The 19,701-nt window shown below is 31.8% G+C and overlaps 1 protein-coding gene across 1 annotated transcript in view; it reads left to right on the forward strand.

Moving 5' to 3' along the window:
- LOC129224122 (DNA helicase MCM9-like) overlaps nucleotides 1-19,701 on the forward strand; it is a 67,262-nt gene that overhangs the window by 30,810 nt on the left and 16,751 nt on the right. Inside the window, exons 10-14 of the mRNA XM_054858532.1 lie at nucleotides 1,889-1,998; nucleotides 2,236-2,382; nucleotides 5,885-5,965; nucleotides 11,988-12,123; nucleotides 18,589-18,688. Coding sequence (XP_054714507.1) covers nucleotides 1,889-1,998; nucleotides 2,236-2,382; nucleotides 5,885-5,965; nucleotides 11,988-12,123; nucleotides 18,589-18,688 — 574 coding nt within the window. The remainder of the gene's footprint in view (nucleotides 1-1,888; nucleotides 1,999-2,235; nucleotides 2,383-5,884; nucleotides 5,966-11,987; nucleotides 12,124-18,588; nucleotides 18,689-19,701) is intronic.

The following is a 19,701-nucleotide window of genomic DNA, read 5'->3' on the forward strand; positions in this document are numbered from 1 at the left end:
AGAATATTAACAATTTTTTATGTATTAATACATGTTGTCCAATTATGAATACTCCTTGAAAAACGAAATGGTGCCTGCCTTTTGACCAGTGTTTTAGATTGTGCTCTTGGGTGCAAAAATGTTGGGCACCCCTGATATAACTAGTGGGCTTCATAGGCTGACATATAAAGGATGCTAATAAATGTTAAATCCATGCATGCTGTTTTTAGTTAGTACCAACTTTCAAAAGATATACTTATTAATTTCACAGTTGTTGGACTTCTGGTTTGTGTAATATAGCGTTAAAAGTGAAGCAACTTTTGTTATTGTGTAAAAAACGAGTAACAAAGAATTTTTTGTGTCAATGAAGCAATGCTTTTCAGGGGAAAAATACTGTTGAAGCTAAGGTTTGGCTTGATATACATTATTTGAACTCTGAACCAGGTAACTCAACCGTTGAGAAGTGGTTTGCTACATTTAAACAGGATGAAATGAACATTGGTGAAGATGCACGCAGTGGACGCCCCAAAGAGGCTGCTATCGACGAAAACATCAAAAAAGTCCAAAAAAATAAGTTTGAATGATTGTAAAGTGAAGTTGACTGAGATAGTCAAGACCTTTAAGATATCAAAGAAACGTGTTGGGCATATCGTGCATGAATATTTGGACATGGGAAAGTGGGTGCCGTACATGCTCACAATCGATCAAAAGCAACAACATTTTGATGATTCGGAACAGTATTTATCGATATTCAGCCGTAATATAATCAAATTTTTCCGTCGATATATCACTATGTATGAAACATAGCTCTGTCACTACACGCCAGAGCCCTATCAACAGTCAGCCGAATGGACTGAACGTGATGAATCGAATCCAAAACGTCAAAAGACGCAACAGTGCGGCGGCAAGGTTATGGTATCAGTATTCCGTTATGCATATGGGGTATTGTATTAAAAGATTACCTCGAAAATAGTCAGGCCAACTATAGCATTAATTATATAAGGTTGTTGGAGCGCTTGAACGATGAAATCACGAAACAAAGGCCTCATCTGCTCATCTGAAGAAGTAAATAGTTCTGTTTCATCAAGACAAATGCATCATGTCATAAATCTATAAAAACTATCAATGGCAAAATTGCATGGATTAGGCTACAAATTGCTTCTCCGTCCACAGTATTCTCCAGATCTAGCCCCCAGTGACTTTTTCCTCTTTGCAGACCTCAAAAGAATGCTCGTTGGAAAGAAATTGAGCACTTCTGCAGAGGGAATAGCCGAAACTAAGGCTAAAGAGAAATCGAATAATAAAACTAGTATTGAAAAACGGTTTGATCGCTGTATTGCCCTCAAAGGCAACTATATTTAATATAATTGAATTTTGCCAAAAAAATGTTTTAGTATGCTAACCTACAAACTTTTCTGGCCAACTGTTAAAATGTCAGTAACAATTTCCTCATAGTACAAGTAGCCCCTAGAGATTCGGTCTCTGCAGATGCCTATAATAGCAAGATGCTATTTCTGTTGAGACTTAAAAACTCATTTTTCTTAATATTAGGGCAGCCCTGTTTAAGCTCTTAAGTCTGATTTTCCCCATTCAAAATGCCAGAGTTTGGCTAGACTATTTTGCACTAAAAAATTACTTTCTTGGATATTTTAGCCATTTTGAGTTTATGTTTTAGAATAGGGTAGTGGGGTAGACTTGGAAAAACTGTAAAAGAGAACACTTGCAGATGAGAACATAAGAGTATTGAGATTAAGAAGAGGGAAAGACACTTGAATTAAATTAAAAAGTTGGTAGGCAGCATCCCCTTCCTTCCTTCTGGACTACAATGCTGGAATGGTGATAGCTGAGTAAGCTGGTTTTACCATATCTGTATGTGTGGGAAAATTAACAATTCCATTGATTTTTGTAGGTACTGCAAAATCACAATTTCTGAAATTTGCATCTAAAGTTTCTACAAGGGCAGTTTTAACTTCTGGCATTGGAACAACCAATGCTGGATTAACCGTTTCAGCTGTAAAAGTAAGTATCATTTTATGTATATCACCATTATATTTTCCTTTGCTGTAGACTAATTAGTGTGTCTGGGAAACGCCCCCCCCCCTTTTTGAAAACTTTTGGTTTGCCCTAGGTTGCCAATCCTAGCATGTTTTTATGTGTACACATATGAGGCCAGGAGGCACAAACCTCCCTCCTTCAGGAAATTCTAGTTGTGCCTCTCCTTATAACTTTTAATTTTGTTTCTTAATTATCCTACAGGAAAGTGGAAAATGGCAGTTGGAAGCTGGTGCTCTTGTTTTAGCTGATGGTGGTACCTGTTGCATTGATGAGTTTAGCTGTATTAAAGAACATGATAAAACTTGCATTCATGAAGCAATGGAGCAGCAAACAATAAGTGTTGCAAAGGTGTTGTTTTTGCTTTAGTTTTTAAATATTTATGTCTTTAAAATTTGATTATACTATTAATCAGTTAGTTGTTAGAAACTCCCTAAAATGCATTTTCTAGTTTTTAATATACTAAAGAGCTCTACCCCCTGCTTGCTGTTGCTCACCTACCACCAAAGATTGCAATCTTATTTGGTTCACAAAGATTTAAAGTGCCTGTTAAGAAGAATCAGATTAAAATAAGTGTTACAATTAGCATTAAATAAAAACCTTGCCCCCATTCCTATAAAAAATAGTTTCAGTAAAGAACTCATTAAAATTTAGAAAATTATTAAAATCCCATTCCAATCCCAAGACAAAAAGAACTTAATAAAAATATGTATAACAAAATTCATTTTTAAAAACGCTTTAAAGAGCACCCCTCTCTTAGGGTATAGACTAACTTGTACAAAATTTCACTAAGTTTCATAGAAATTAAATGACTGCAATTTCAATACTGTATGCCTTCACTTGTGAAGCGGATTGTATGAATAATGTTCTTGCTCTATTTTATTTATTTACTTGTTATCTGTTTTATCTATTTAGTTTGATGTTTTATATTGGGGGCATTTCATTATAATCCAGTTTTTCAATCATTCGCTCCTTTTTATTCATATTTTTAATTTTTGTCTGCTTTTTATGCATTTAAATATTGAAACAGCCTACTTCATATTTTATTTACGTACTAGATTATCATTAGTGAAATTTCCTGAAACATTTTGTTAAGTGAGAGAATAAGTTCCACAGTTTTTCCAATAAGTAATAGTTTTTTTTTTTTTTTTTGAACATAACTCAGAGATATGTTTTGAAATAACTGTTTTAAACAGTAATGATGACTGTTTTAAATTATTGTTGACTTTGATTTTCCTTGTTCAAAACTAGTATTTGTAGTCCTGTTGGGACAAACTAGTAAAAGCTGGTGAGGGGGGAGGCTGGTTAATACTTGGAAAAACTTCTATGCCGGAAAAAATTATAGATTACAAAAATATCTGAATGAGTATTTTGTTTCATAATGTTAAAATTCAAAGTAGAAAGAGAAACTGAATTTTAGATTTGAAAATGTAAGGATTCTTCTTCAGTAAAATTCATGAGATTATTAGTCCAATCTTCAACACAGTTGACATTCTTTAAAATGACCCCTGTTGTCCAAACAAAACATGTAGCTGTTTTTTAACGTTTTTATGCGTAAGTTTCTATTTTTTAGGCATTTTGAAATCCAGTTATATCTTTTTTAATAAAACTCACTCGTTTTTGTTTATTATATAATTCTACCTTGTGGACATTACAGTGTTCGCGCTCAACTATCCGTAACTTGGGTCCCAGGGACCCATTAATGAAATAGATTTGGGTCCTTTGGTGGAAAAAATGAGTCCCTTAAATTTTAAACAGAAAATCTTAGTGCGTAAATGAATATAAAAATATTTATACTTGGGGGGGGGGGGGGGAAGGCATGAAATAAAATAAATTAGTTATTTTTGCCCTAATTCTTTTGTGATTTTATCATTGTAAAATTATTTTCAAATAATACACTTGCAAGACTCAGTTATGTGAGAAACTATTTGGTCAGTTACAATGAGATTAACTCAAAATTTACTTTAAAAATGGGTTTTACCATAAAATATAAAACAAGTGCCTCTGATTAATCAAGCGAAAAGCACTCCCTTAACTTTTGTTTTCCTGGAAATTTTTCTTAGTGAAAAAAGCAAACAGACCCCCTCCCCCCTTCCCAATTATCATTGGCAATTACATAATAATAATAATAAATCGCAAGCGAATAAACCCAACGCAAAAATCGCGATCGCAAAAATGAAACATTTTCTCATATGAGTGTGAAAATTGCTCATTTGCAATCTTAAATCAGTATATTTGACTTTATTTTAACTTGTTCAAAATATCTGCAAAATGGCGCGATCGATTAATACCCGACTTTTGCAAGTCCAAATAAAAATAACCCATCAGAAAGAGATGAATTATTAGAAAAAGAACAAGGTTAAAATGCTTTTGTATAAAATTCAAGTATTCATAAGCAATTTAACAATAAAAATGTAAAGTTCCGAACTCTGTGTTTAGCGCGATCTGGAAAATATTCGCCATTTTTTCTCCCCTCTTTTTATTGGGGATGCAAAATGATGATTTTCAAAAGTAATTCTGGTTACATGAGTACCAAATTGCAATATTTTTATTGTACAATTGTCTTGTATTAATCCTGAAGATTGCATTGAAAACCCTCTCTCATTTTTAGTCTTCATTTCTGTTTTTAGGAATTTCCTCAAGACAAAAGTTGAGGGAAAGTTTATTCTTGGAATACAGTACAATGGGCTATTTGTGAACTTGCTCCCTGAGCTCTGCCCAGGAGGTCACTGTAAGCTCCAGTCTTATCACTAAAATTCCATTGACTGGTCCACAATTGGGGTGTGTGTTTGAATAGCTGATAAACAGATAGGGTCATTTTAGTCCCTTTCTGTTGATTCTCCTGGTCATTTTGAAGCTTAAAAGCATTTACTAAATAGATCTTTAGCATTTTCTCCCATTTTTTTTCTGGTTCTTATCTTTTGGGTTTTCTGGGTCCCTGGGACCCGATTTTTCGCGGAAGTTGCGTCCCTTTCCCGCGAATTTGCGTAAAAAACCCGCTATAGCGCGTAAACGCGAACCCTGACATTAAAAATTTTGGGTTAAACATTATTTTTAACCTTTCTTGCATTTTATGTTGTATACTTGAAAACTTACACTAGTCATTTCACCATGCTCATTCGAAAATTTCAGACCATTTGCACGTGAGTTGATTCAAGTGTATACTGCTGGCAGAAATCACCAGTGTTTACTAAAATTTCTAAAGAGTTCATAAAATAAAATTAGTCTTAGAAGTTAGTTAAGAACATGTAGGATGGCGATAAAATATGAAAGCATGTGTTGATTTTTTTTTTTTTTTAAAGCAGCAGCTAAGCTTGTTACATTTTGCTTCATTTGATTTTTCAGAAACGTGTGTGCAAAGCATAGTTTAGATAGTGGCAATTTATTTTTTTAAAAGTACTAATTTAGACAATTCTTGTGAAAAATGCTTTTTTTTTTTTTTTTTGATAACATTGCATTCCATGAGTCATGAAAAGTTACAAACAGAAGTAAGAAAAAATCATAAAAGTCATGGGTTCAAAAACTAAATGTAACAGATACCCTGAGTTCAGTTATTAAGGGTAATGAAAACGATAAGTAAAAATTTAGAGACTAATATGTAATTTATTACTTCTATCTGCATTTTCTTGATTTTACTGTTGGAATCACATTTTTTAGTTTTTTCCACAATCTTAAATACTATTTGGTCGCGATTTACCATTGCCGAGAACCCTTACTAAAAGCTGAAAAACTTTTAACAACTTATGTTTTGAAATTAATGCTGACTTGCAGAAAAGGTGTTTTGTTTAGTTTTGGGTGAACTTCTGTTTCATCTCATATGCTGATAGATGATAATATTTTTTGTACATTTTAGGCTGGGCTTGTTTGCAGTTTGAATACTAGATGTTCAATCATTGCTGCTACAAATCCTAAGGGAAAATATGATGAAGCATTGGTAATCTCTCTTTTGATTTATTTCTAATATTATTTGTTAAAGAGTGTTTCATAACATTTTACCATAATTTATTATTATTATTATTATTAAGTTAGTAGTGTTAGTTTGTGCAATTAATTTCATTATAATAAATTTTATATCTTACATTAAACATTTTTCTCTTTTGTTTTAGAATTGTGATTTAAAAATTTTATTTGCCTTGAGTCCTTTAAAAATGCATAATAAATCTTTAAAAAATAGATTCTTAAAGGTAAAAAAGGACAAAATATTTTGTTTACCAACATGCTAACATATCAAACTCAGACTCCCCCCCCCCCCTAAATAAAAAGTGCATATTTTATTAATATTATATAATCCTAATTGTACCTAACTAAAATTAACAAAATATTTTATCCTCAATAAATTCTCACATTTACACATTGTCATATGAGCTCTCAGTGAAATCAATATCGTTTTAGTTCAAGAAAAGAGAGAAAGATGGGAGAGGGGCATAATGCTTTTTTAAATGTTAATTTTTAATTAATTAATAATAATTATGTTGTATACTTTTGTGTCATCTTTTAATAAATATTATCTATTTCATTAAAATTTACAAAAATAAGAAAGCATTGAAAAATGATCTTAAGGGGGTATTCTAGTCTAGAGGCTCAATTTTGAGGTGATTTTGCGGGTAATAAAAAACAACTGTAAACTTTTTCAATCAATTTTTTATCAGTTTTTTATTGATACTTGAGAAGTATAAAAATGTATAATACTGGGGGAAAAAATTCAAAATTGAAATCAGTAGAGGCCGGCAAAGTGGGGACTCAGTTAAAAAAGGTGTCTACTGGTTACAAGATTCCAATCCTCCTGGTGATCTGGAACATGAAATTAAGATTGATTCTTATCAAACAAGAATGTAGAATTGTCTGGACATAGCCGATTTGGAAAAACAAAAAAATTGCACAAAATGGAGTCTTTTTGAAAAAAAAAGGGTCATTTTTGGCTCTTTTTTTTTAACTTTGTTAATTTTTAAAAAATTGTTTAAAAAAACAGAAATACAGAAACCCTTACATGGAGACAATTTTGATAGTATTAAGAAAGTCTGCCAAATTTCAAATAAATCGGTGCATTGGAACTTGAGATATCTTGTCAACCATATTAAAAAAAGTAGTTTCGAGAAAAACACGTTTAAAGTTTGCAGTGGCATTTCGGGAAGTCTGAGTGGTTTAATGGTATGCCATACTTATATTTTTTTGAACAACAATCTCTGCCTTATACGTTGTTTCTTCCTATACCTCAAAAGCTACATTTTTGGCAGATCTTTCAGCCATAAGAGCAGTTCTGCCTTCTTTTGAACTTCGGAAGCTCGTACTTCAGAACGTTTGTTATACTGTTGATCTTGTTTCTAGCATTTTCTTCATATTAACACAATTAACTATAACTCTGAAAATAATTCAGATTTCCGTAAATCCTCGTAGAGGCTTATTCTTAAAGGTTTAAACTTTGAAAATATGAAAAGGGAAAAAAATCTTTTTTTTTTTTTTTTTTTTTGAATTTCTAGGCTAGAATAACCCCTTAACTGTATTAGTTTTTGAGAGAGAAACATATTTATATATAACATAATATAATATATATCTATATATATTTATATATATATAAAACGTTTAAATTCAGTTTTTATTCTGTAGTTGAGCAATTACATATTACTCATTTTGGAAATTCCAATGACGCTTATTTAAGCTTGAAGGAGTTGATTTTTAATAAGTTATATGTATGTTGTATAATGTATATGTTTCTCATGGCCTACTTTTTTGATGTATCTCAATATTTCTCATAGAGAAATGGATAAATAAAAGGGCAAAATCAAGAGGATTTTAATGAATTTCTTTTGTTAGTCTCATCTAAGTAATTACAGTATACATACAGATTTTATTTACTGGCATAAATTACTAGTAAAGATCAAAAATAAGTTATATCATTATATTCATCACACTTTTTCCACACTTGAAAAGAGATTGGAATAGATTTTGGGTATCATTTCTCAACCTTTTTCGACCAGTGGGCTTTTTAAAACTTGGGAAAAGATTTCGTGGATCAGTAATAGTCCCTTTCTCTCTTCCTTTTACAAAAAAAAAAAAAAAAAGAATTATGTATTAAAACACTGTTATATATGGATTGCCGAATCGATTAACTCCATAAAACAAAAAGTAGAGAAAAGTTATGAAGATGTTGTTATCCATAGGAGTGAATAGGCCCTCGTGTTACATTTTCTGCAATCACATGCTCAGAAATGTGCTGAACCAAGACCTTAATATAAATTCACATGCTAAGTATTGATAAAGCACTTTTGAAGCAGAAATGAGGATTTTTTTAAAAAGTGGAGTTAATCGATTTGGCAATTGAGTCATCCATATGTTAGTTCTAAGCTTCTGTTATACAATATGTCAATGTATAGACAGGTGCAGGAGGGAAGAATCAAGAGGAATGAGACAGCTAGGGATTAATAAGCCAAAGTAAAATCTGAAAATAAATTTAGCTTGTCGGGTTGTTGTAGCAATTTTAGACTTTTGCTTTACTCTAGCGTGCCACATATACTGGACAAGATAAAAATTATTTTGCATGCTTTATTTGGACTTATAAATGCGGCTGTGTCACTCCTCTTGCAGTCATAGTCTTCCCGACTCTCCCCTAATTTTTGTAATTCTTAAATATAAGTAAATAATAGTGGTGTGACATCGATGGCAAAACATCGATGTTTCAAAACATCGATGTTGGAAATTAAAATATCGATGGTATTGATACATCGACCAAAAAACATCGATGTTTCTGAACATCGATCTTTTTGTCAATATTTAACATACATTTTTTAGTATACTACACTACAAACTTACATAGACGATAATCTCTAGCAAGTGTTTCTTAATGGATCAGGGAATTCTTTTAGCATTGCGTCTAATTTAAGCAATACAAAAGAAAACAAGCCCCACGAATATATTGAAACTACTGAAATGCAAATCATAAATACAATTTAATAGGAATATTTTCGCAACATCTTGGTACTATAATAAGACAAAAAATGATAATAAGACATGCAACAATTAATACAAACTAGTTAAATCTGTGAAAAAATATATCATAGCACTTACAGTCAGTTGTATGATGAGAAAGAGTTGTGCAAATTCTATTAAAAGTACAAAATTAATTCTGACAATTATTATTAAGAGCAAGAAATATGTTTTGAACTGTTAGTGCAATATAATTAAACATAAAGTGTGAGTAATTGAGGGATGGCTTTTTGAGGGTAGACTCAGTGGCGGATACAAGTGAGGGGGTCATACCCCCCCACCCCACAACAGTATTTGAATGTTTGCTCGAAAAAATAAAAAACTTGATTGAAACCGTGAGAAGTGTATACAAGGAGGAGGGGGGATCATGGGGGTCATGATCCCCTCCTCTCATCAAAATCTGCGGCAATACTTTGTAATCTGTTTCAAGGTTCATTGCATTTGAGTAGTGAAAATGACTGCTTGAAAAAAAAAAGCCGGACCGAAACCATAATAAGAAACAGTAAATAGTTCTTGATTTTTTTTGGGGGGGGGAGAGGGTTATTAACTGTCACTTTTCTATTTATAGCATATGTATTTAAAATATGTAGACAGTAAAGATACAGTTAGTCTGCGGCGCTGAGTTCAGGAGCCAGTATAATGAAAAGTAATAAAGAAGTATCTGACGCCCGTTTGCTTTTTATAAGCAACAAATTTAATCAATGATAGTTTTTGTAAAACCATATCCAAAGCTTCAAGCATCGTTTCAATCGATAAAACATTTGAGTCCGTAAATATTTTTTTTTCTGTAAAGTCTCTATAAATTAGAATTTCTTCCTGTTATAATTATTAGATAGTTCAGTTTTTAGTCGTGCTGAGTTTATTTTTAAATGTGCTGTAAATAGTTTATTAGTTTAAATCAGTGTTTAGGATTTATTATCATGCAAGAAATGTAAACTTTGAGTTGTGTTAGTGCAAAACCTCATTATACATTGGCTCTCGCAGGGGTGCCCACCTAGGCAATGGCGGATACAAAAAGAGGGTCATAGGGGTCATGACCCCCCCCCCCCCCCCTAAAACGTCGACAATATTATCCGTTCGCATTGTGTTCAAACTTTATGGATAAAATGTAAATTATTTCAGTTTTTGAATTATTTTTAAAGTAAATACTTGAAACACTACTTCTTTTAATTGTTTATAAAATTTATTCGTGAGGTTTTTGTCCTATTCGGTGCCATATCCCTGACCGATGTGGTATTTTTTAAACACCTAAGCAGTTTCAGAAATTTTTCTTACCAAAAACCATAAGTTTATTGATGGAGGAGGGGTGAGGGTCCTCTTTAGCATGAGCCCCCCTAAAATGTTAGTCTGTATCCGCTCCTGGGTTGAGGATAAGTAACCCCTCAATATTTGGTGTTCAAGCGCATTTCTCTTTTTGCTGACTATTCCACCAGGCAAAGAAAAAACAAAAGTCGCCATCACTATCAAATACTTCGACACAACTTTTAACAGTTCTGAATTTGTAGTTATAATATTCACCGTAGTAATATATAGGACTCTCCTTTAGTTTAAGAATTGGAGTCTTTGAATCAACTGCAAGTTCTGGCAACAGACTACCAGTGTCGAGTTCTTCCAATAACTTTGACCTCTTCCTCACCCTCCAGTTATCTTTTACCATCTTGTAGTGATCTTCCCAAAAATCATCCTTTACACAGAAAAATCAATATTTTTAAATGTGCGCAAATCAATGAAATTTTTGGAGCAATTCCATACGTAAATTTAATTACCTAGCAAGAAAATTGGAGCAAATTTTACTATAATTTTTAATTATTATACATAAACATCAACATCGAGAAAACATAGAAACCAAAACATCGAAAGTAAAACATCGATGTTAAAAACATCAACATCGATGTCGCACCCCTAGTAAATAAACTTGTGAGAGAAAAAACAAAAAAAGAAAAGTAATCACAAAACTAACATAAAAATATCATATAAAATATTGTTATAAGGGGCATTCCAAGGTATTTTTGACATTTATGTAGAGTCCGTAACGTGACCTTTTTTGCCATAACTTTTTAATTTACTGTTTGATTAGCATATTATTTTATTTTGATCTTTTCCTACCAACACACCAGCTCAAATTAAAATAATTTGCAAATCAAACGGTAAATTAAAAAAGTATGGCAAAAAAAGGTCACGTTACGGACTCTACATAATGTCCAAAATACCGTGGAATGCCCCATAAATATCTTTTAAGGAAGAAATATTTTTAATGCGGCCATGTAGAAATCTTCCAGTACCAATTACATTTTTTGCTGACTGGCGCTGGTCCACTGGGCCAATGGTTGAGAATCCCTGTTTTAGAAAACATTAGTGTTACATTTTAAGGCAAATACCAAAATGCTTACTTTTTTATGAAACATTGTCTGCTGTGACACTTTAAATTAAAAAACTCTACTGAAACTCAGTCGTACAACTTTTTTTTTTCCTGCTAAACTCTTCTATAATGTGTCTGAAGTCTGAACTTAAAGCCAACTCGATGTGAATCAATGTTGGGTCATATAATGATTCTTAAAAAGTCTTAATGAGCTTTAAATTCGAGAAACTCCTTTTTTACTGACAGAGGGAGGGTGCCGCAGCACCACTCCCAAATTTTTTTTTAAACTACTCATTGCTACTAAGGATTTTATTATTTTCCAACTTAAATTTGAAAAGTCTCACAACTCCCCCCCCCCCCCTCCCCCCTCGAATGAATTCCTATGCACGTTCTTGACTGATAAAAAATATTGGCTCCATTCTATCCTGTTATTTAATTTTCTCCAACACATGAAGGTTAAAATTTCTATCTCACAGTGAATTCTCACTTCTTCAATTTTCAGTTTCTAGGTTATTCAATACAGTTATTTTTTTTTTATTTATTTATTTTATTTATTTATTTATTCTGTAATTGAAAATTCAAGTATTAGTTCTTTGTTTCATTTTTACCTTTTTAGAGTTTATCAGAAAATACAGCTCTTGCCAGTCCACTACTTAGTCGATTTGATATTGTTCTAGTTCTTTTAGACACCTTTGATCACAATTGGGATGAAATGGTATCATCCTTTATTTTGAATGGAAGGAATGTAAATTGTAAGTTTTTCATCTTTTAAAAGAACAGTTGACTCCCAATTAATTGCCTTAAATGGAATCAGAGAAATTTGGTTAAACAAATTGTCGGTTAAATTGGGGAAGAAATAAAATAGGTATCTAATTGATGAAAATGCACTTTTATTAAACTGCATTTAGCAATTAATTAATAAGTTACATTTTACAACTAAACAATTATTAAAATAAGCCTTTATAAAGCTTTTAACATATCATTAGGGAGAATGTTTTAAAAATCTATCATTTTGTTTTCTGCTGAAGGTTGGAAGTTGGACTACTTGCTGAATAATTTCACCTTTATTTAAAGGCATCACTTCAATGGAGGAAGCAAATTCCTGTTGTTCCACATAGCCTACTTTTATTGTTATTATTTATTTGAGATGAGAGTCAGATATGATTTAATGTTCTTGTGCATTATTTCCTTTCAATTTAGTTTTTATTTCGTATGTTACTAAAATACATAAATACAAAATTTTCAATTTTTTAAAAACTTTTTAATTAGGAGTCTACTGTAATAGCTTTTATTGGTGTTCATAAGATTGTCATGAGAAATAATTGCAATAAATCCCAATATGTAGCTATTTCTTTATGTTTAGACTATGAAATAATGTGATATCGGCAGTACCAATGTATCGGCCATAGAACATTGACATCATGAAATATCAATCGTTTTTTTTAATGCATATTCCATGTTTTTCTTTTTATGCCACTCACATTTTTACTCCAAAAAAGCTGCCTGAGAAATTTAGTGGCAGTATAAAACTTGTTTTAACATATACAGTTAATTCTCGATAACTCAAATCTAAAGGGACCGACAAAAAAGTTCGACTTATCGGAAGTTCGGACTTACCGCTAGTTTTGGTTTCTGACATTTTAATATGAAAAATCATCAAATATTTTAATTAATACAATATGTAACAGTACAGGGTTAACAGACTTTCAGGGCAGATAAAGTACAGCTAGATGATGGGGAATAACATAGCAATGCATGGTCAAAATGCTTTCCTGGCGCGGTAGTGACGACACAAATCATCAAAAAGACAAGACACGAGCAAGAGAAGAAAACATGTTTACTGTCCTTTGTACAGCAAAAAAAAAAAACTAAGAAAAAAGAAATGTAGGAGCCAACAATCGTCAGCAAAGTAGGTGTTTGAAATCACCACTCTGGGCCGTCATGCATGCCTCACATCTTCGGCGCATTGAAGATCAAACGTAAAAGCGAGTGCGGCAACAAAAACTGCGTGTGTGCGTGCACGTCATCTGACACTTCGGTTAACGTAACGATGTCTATAGTGTACACAAGACAAAAACTTACCAGCATTTTTGCTGTATTAGAAATAACAAACATGTCTTTTCCTCTCATTTGTGTCCTGTCTTTCTTGTACTTTGTGTCATCACTATTGCATCGGGAAAGCATTTCTGACCATATATTGCTGTGTGATTTCCCATGGTCTAGGTGTACTCTATCAGCCCTGAAAGTCTGTAAACGCTGTACTGTTACACCCTGTATGTACATGTAACAGATGAAATTACAGAACTTAAAATTTTGTAAGCATGATATGCACAGTTTCTCCGTGAAGAGTTCTAAAAACAAAGTTGTGTGTGGTCTTGAACTTCTCCAGCCATCCAGCACTGGCGTGGAAATTTTCTATGTTCAGTAATATAGAACAATTTGTTGCTTTCTCACGCAGCAAACATCTACTTATAGAAGTGGCATGGTCTTGAATTCAATACTGCTTTAACCATTTGAGTAGAGCTGATTCTGCTTCAGGAAAGGTGCACATCTTCATTCATTTCAAATTCGGATTCATGGATTTGTACCGCTTTTGAAGTTTCTCTTTTAATATCTTTGACAGATTATTTGGAGCCATATTTCAATGCATTATCTTTTTGATTTTAAGATTCATTTCAATGTTATAAATAAGATTTACTTTACTTTCTAAATCCAAGGTTTTTAGCTTTCGCTTAGACATCTAAAGAAAACTTTATCTCTCTCTCGGGAACTTATCAGCAAAGGATTGAACTAAAGAATGAAGGGGAACGAATCTTAACTTAGGTCAGCCTTTAAATAAAGGTACAATAAGTTGACTTGGCAACTTGACAGCTTAAAAGCAGATTTGTTGTCCAGCAACATGTCTAAGTGTAAACAGTACAGTACAACAAAAGAAAACAATCTATACTCATTTCCGCACATGTAACTCCTTTATCGCACGTTGGCTCAACATGTGTTCTCCTTGCTTAGAGGTCTATTGTTCAGGAATTGCAAGTGAAGTGGAATGAATTTTTCTCTCATAGTCACTTGAATTATATATATATATATATATATATTTCGATCTTTCAAAATAAATTTCAAGTCATCTTTAAAAAAAAACTTAGAGTTAAAGGAAGTTAACTTCGAGATATGGAGCATAATTAGCATGGAATTATAGACGGATTGGGAATTGATAAAAACTTCGAGTTATAGTAATATTCGAGTTATTTTGAATTGAGTGAATATCTCTGTATCTGCTTATTTATGGATATATCTATCTAATCTACCTCTTGAACCATCAATTTATCTATATCTATTAATTTCAAAAAAACATTTACTATCTACAAGTATATCCATTTACACATATTTGTCTCTGTATTCACGCGTATTTTCTGTTATGTATAAATATCAAAAACGAACAACTGTGATATTTTCTTTCACTAAACAATTTTTTTAAACTCATATGATCTTTATTGGCTTTGGTTTTAAGAAAGAAATCATTTCCAAGTAAAACTGATATGAAATTAGTGAAAAGGAACACTATTATATTGTATGTATGTTTTCGAAGCGCATCATTTAAGGGGGTCAATTGCCACCCCCTCCCCTCCCCCGACTTTCAAAAATTAATATTTTACATATGTGTATGGCATCGTTTTGTTTTTTCCTATATAACTGGCGCTTTATGTGATTCAAAATGACCGATCTGATCAGTAGCGTAGCCAGGATTTAATTTCGGAGGGGATCCAGTTATACATCAAGTTTTTAGAAAAAGAGAAAAACCTTGCCCAGTAACAGATATGAGATTTTTCTTAAAATCCTCTAGCGAACTAATAGTTCTGCTTTTTAAAATATCCCTACTCAAGCTCTCTTTTAACAAAATAACATAAGATCATGTTTTTACTTTGAAGTTGCTTCTTACCAGGAATTACACTGTAAGTATATTTTACTACAAAATCAATTTTTCCTGCATCATCACATCACACCCAAGGGTCCCCTGTTCCAAAATTTTTCCTGAAATCCATTTTTTTGTTTTTGTGAACAAAATGGGGAAAAAAACTTTCAAAATCTATTTACTTTATGCAGTTGTTTAAATTCAAATTCAAGCTTTCTTGTATCATATGAGCAAGAAAGTTATATGTGAAACAACAAATAGTATCATTTTGGATTTTTCTTACTGACTTTGGGTCAGTACAGACAACCTGGACCTTCCCTTTGCTTACGCACCTGGGCCTCATGTATTCCCTTGTTAATAGCTGAATTCTTCACTCAAACGTAATATTTATTTCATAAAATGTGCAGGAATTTCCTTCATGCTGATAATTTTTAGTCATCTTCTCTAGATTTTATAAGAACTGAAACAATTTCTGGCAGATTATAATATTTTTTAAAATAATATATATTAAGTCCAAAGAGGAGAGATTTATTCACATAAACAAAATTCCTTGAAGATTGCATGAGTAGTTTTTTTATGTTATTAATTTTAGAAGTTTTCCTATATCAGATGCTTTCTATAGCAAGCAAAGTAATTTCTTACTACAGTAAAACCTGTAAAGTTGACCACCCTTGTAAGTTGACTACCTGACTACGTTATCAGGAACGGAATTAGTCCTATCTTATATAATGAAGGAAAACCTCTGTAACTTGACCACCTCTCTAACTTGACCACCTGTCTATCTTGACCACTAATGTACACCAAATTTGGTTTGGAGTATTGTAAAAAACCCTTTGCAAGTTGTCCACTTGGTTTATTTTTTAAAACTTAATCAAGCAAATTATTTTATTTTATTTTTATTAATTTTTTTAATAGCTTTCCATGAATAATTTTAATGCTTTATTGCAGGATTGCCAACTGCTCCGCAAAAAAAGCTTAACTCTGCAGCTCCGTAAAAATTTTATCCGCATTTCCCGGTCGAACCTTTTCAAGCATGACATAGTGTTTAAAGCTGTTTTTCTTTTGTTCTATTTGAGATAGCCTTTTGTACTCTGTTCAATGAAAACAAGCATCAGTAGAAAAGTACTCAGTCTTTTCTTCCACTTGCAATATTTTATGGCAACCCTGGAATTGTGCTTAAGAGTACATTTATTTATTTCTGGTGCAAGGGATTAAGAGATAGAACATTTTCATTTCCAACAGCCTTTATGAAGTAGGAGAGTCCAGCTTGTTGCTCTTTGTGTTATAAGTTTTACCACGGGTGATTATGTTCCGTTATTTTACCGGATTTCCGGTATTTTCAGCTTGAATTCCGGTATCTTCATCTTCAAAAATACCGGAACTTCTATATTTTCAGAAAAACCCACTTTAGTAAAATTTACGGCCATGTTTAATGAAACAAAAAAATCCAAATTGAAGACATTTGGTATAAATATAAAGCGTAAGCTACGGTCATGTTTTGTAAACTGGGGGAAGGTAGGAAAAGAAAAGTGATAAGAGCTTCGACTCCTGTCTTTGTTCTTTATGGCAGTTGGAGGAATTGATCGTATGCAAATATTTTCTTTATTTTATATTCTGGTTTATGATCTTTATCTGTGCGCGTTCTGTTGTTATTGAACTAATTCTGATTATACTTTATTGTTATTAATATGCTCCTCGTAAATATAAATTAGTTTGTTTAATTAAATTTTACCAGTTAACTCTTACTTTTCATTTTGCTACATTTTTTGTTTGATAAATTTATTCATTTGAACTTTGCATGTTCTCATTTAAAAAATGAGGTCTCTGGATAAATCTGAAGATATTGGCTCCATCGATGCAGGAAAGAAGAACAAGTTTAATTGAGAATGGTTAAACAGAGTGGATTCCTACAATGAAAAGATGGAAATATAGTGTAAAAAAATTGATAGGGCTGGATTTTGGTTTTGTGTTTCTTGCAACAAGCCCGTTACATATGCTAATGATGGTGTGAAAGCATTACTGCAATGCAACATTCTTCTACAAATACTCATAAAAGAAACCGAGAATCATTAAAAAATGCTGGTGTATTATTCTTTAGTGTATTAGTAAATGAATGTAATTAGTGGTTAAGGATTCAGATACAAAGGAGGAAAATAAAACATTCTTTGAAAAATTTTAAGAAATGAGAAAAATTAAAAGAATTTAATTCCCACCATGCACATGGACGTATGAAGCCCAATTAAAACTTCAAGTTTTAGCCCCAACAAATAACTATGTATCTAAATTATTTATATACATAATATGATGTGTACATACACTTAATGTGTATATATATGCCCATCAAAACATTTATTCTTCTTGGAAAAAAAAGTTCAGGTATTTTTTCATGGAGTTACAATCACCCCTGGCTTTACATAAAATGGCTTCAAAAAGAAAGTTAGTTGAACTTGAGATTGGTAAAAAGTATGAATTGAAAAGGGGGAAAACAAGAAAAAATAAGCTGACACATATGGAATTTTTTAAACTACAGTGTCTGATTTAGTAAAAAACAAAAATATTTGAATAACGTTTTTAATTATTGTTTCAAAGTAATATTAAACAATGAAAGTGAGTTGAATAGAAAGAGTAAGTTTGTCAAAAAAATGAATACATGATGCAAGAAATGAAAAAAAAAAAAAAAATCAGTACCACCCTTTATAAGTTGACCACCTGTCTAAGTTGACCACCAAAGTACTGCACCGCAAGTGGTCAACTTACACAGGTTTCACTGTATCTTCTGCACAAAATTATACTAGGATCTCGAGGCAAATCGTAAGAGGTTTAACCACTTGAACGAAATATTTTTTATAATCAATTCACTGCCCTGTTTTTATGCAGATTTTTTTTTTTTAACAACTAATAAGTAATTGTATTTAATGCCGCTCCTGCCCCCTCCCCCTCCCTTCCTAATAAAAATAGTGAAGAAAGGGAAAAAATTATACCAGAAATGTTGGTGCTATATTTTTACAATATTTCAATCTTTTTCTGCTAATTATTGGTGCAAGAATTCTTGTTTCTTCTTAATGAAAATGATCACATCATTAAAGAGGCATTAATAAAAAAATATAATATAGTCATGGGGATTAGATTTTAATTCTTTTATTGATACTGAAGTACTATTTCCTAATTAAACGTTAATGTATAATTATAATAAAAGTTCTGCTAAATTTGTTTTATTGATTTGTTGAATATTTTAATTTATTGATTCTAACCTTTTAAAAAGCATAAATTATGGATTTTTTCAGTAAAATTAATTGTTCTGTTTTAGCACTTATAAAGGAGGATGATATTTGGCCAATTACAAAAATGAAAAATTATTTTGCATTGATTCGATATATCAAACCTAAAGTAACACATCAATGTGAAAGGTAATTGTTTATGTATGTATTATTGGCAGATATTTTGTAATCTGGAAGTTTCAAGATATAGTCGAAGCTCCATATATCGAACTTCCACATATCGAAATGTTCTATATATCGAAATCACAGCAAATTTCAATGTTCATTACATAGAAAAACTGTTTCTATATATCGAAAAAATCTCTATACATCGAAATTATTTTTCGAGATATTCGAAGTTTTTTTCCGCTTTAGACTATATATCTGATGAAAAATGAAGGTTGGGGGAGAACATTATGTTCACTAAAGGTTGCTACGAAACTCATAAGGAATCTGAGGTTGAGGGGTGAGTATAGATAGGTCATTGTTCCCTCGAGTTCATTTCAAATCTTAGTTGTAACCAGTAACACTGTAAAATCAGTTTCAAGCTATCTCTTTTGTCTGTTGATTATCATTCCTAGTCTTTTTAGCTTCAGTAAAAATCATTCAAGTTAAGTAGATTGATTTTTTACTTGTCTCTCGATTACATTGTCGGAACGAAAATCCCCTCATGTTGCGAATCAAGTTGAACTGCCAAAGAATGAAGATGTATGAAGGCACAAAAATGTAATTTCTGTTAATTTTTCAGTTATTAACTTTTGTTTAATCCGATGCTCGTATAAATTAGAAATTGGGTTTCATGCACGAAAATTAGCTTTAATTTTAATGTTTTAGGATATTTTTATGATAAAATACGATCGTTTCTATGTATCAAAATTTCTATATATCGAATTTTTTTCCGGCAATTTGCTACTTCGATATATGGAGGTCCGACTGTATTTGAATATACCTCATGATTTTTATAACCTTTTCTCAAACATTAGCTTTTTCATATTTTCTTTACATTTTTAACATTTGGGGAAGGTTATCTATCCGATAACCAAGGTTATAAAAAATGATGATTTAATCAACTTTTTTTTAAAAAAATAACAAGATATGCCCCTTCAAAAACATTATATTATTACCATATTAGGATTTTCTTGAAATCAAAAAAAAATTAGCCC

Source organism: Uloborus diversus, chromosome 6 (genome assembly GCF_026930045.1).
Source record: "Uloborus diversus isolate 005 chromosome 6, Udiv.v.3.1, whole genome shotgun sequence".
In the NCBI taxonomy this organism is placed as follows: domain Eukaryota; kingdom Metazoa; phylum Arthropoda; class Arachnida; order Araneae; family Uloboridae; genus Uloborus; species Uloborus diversus.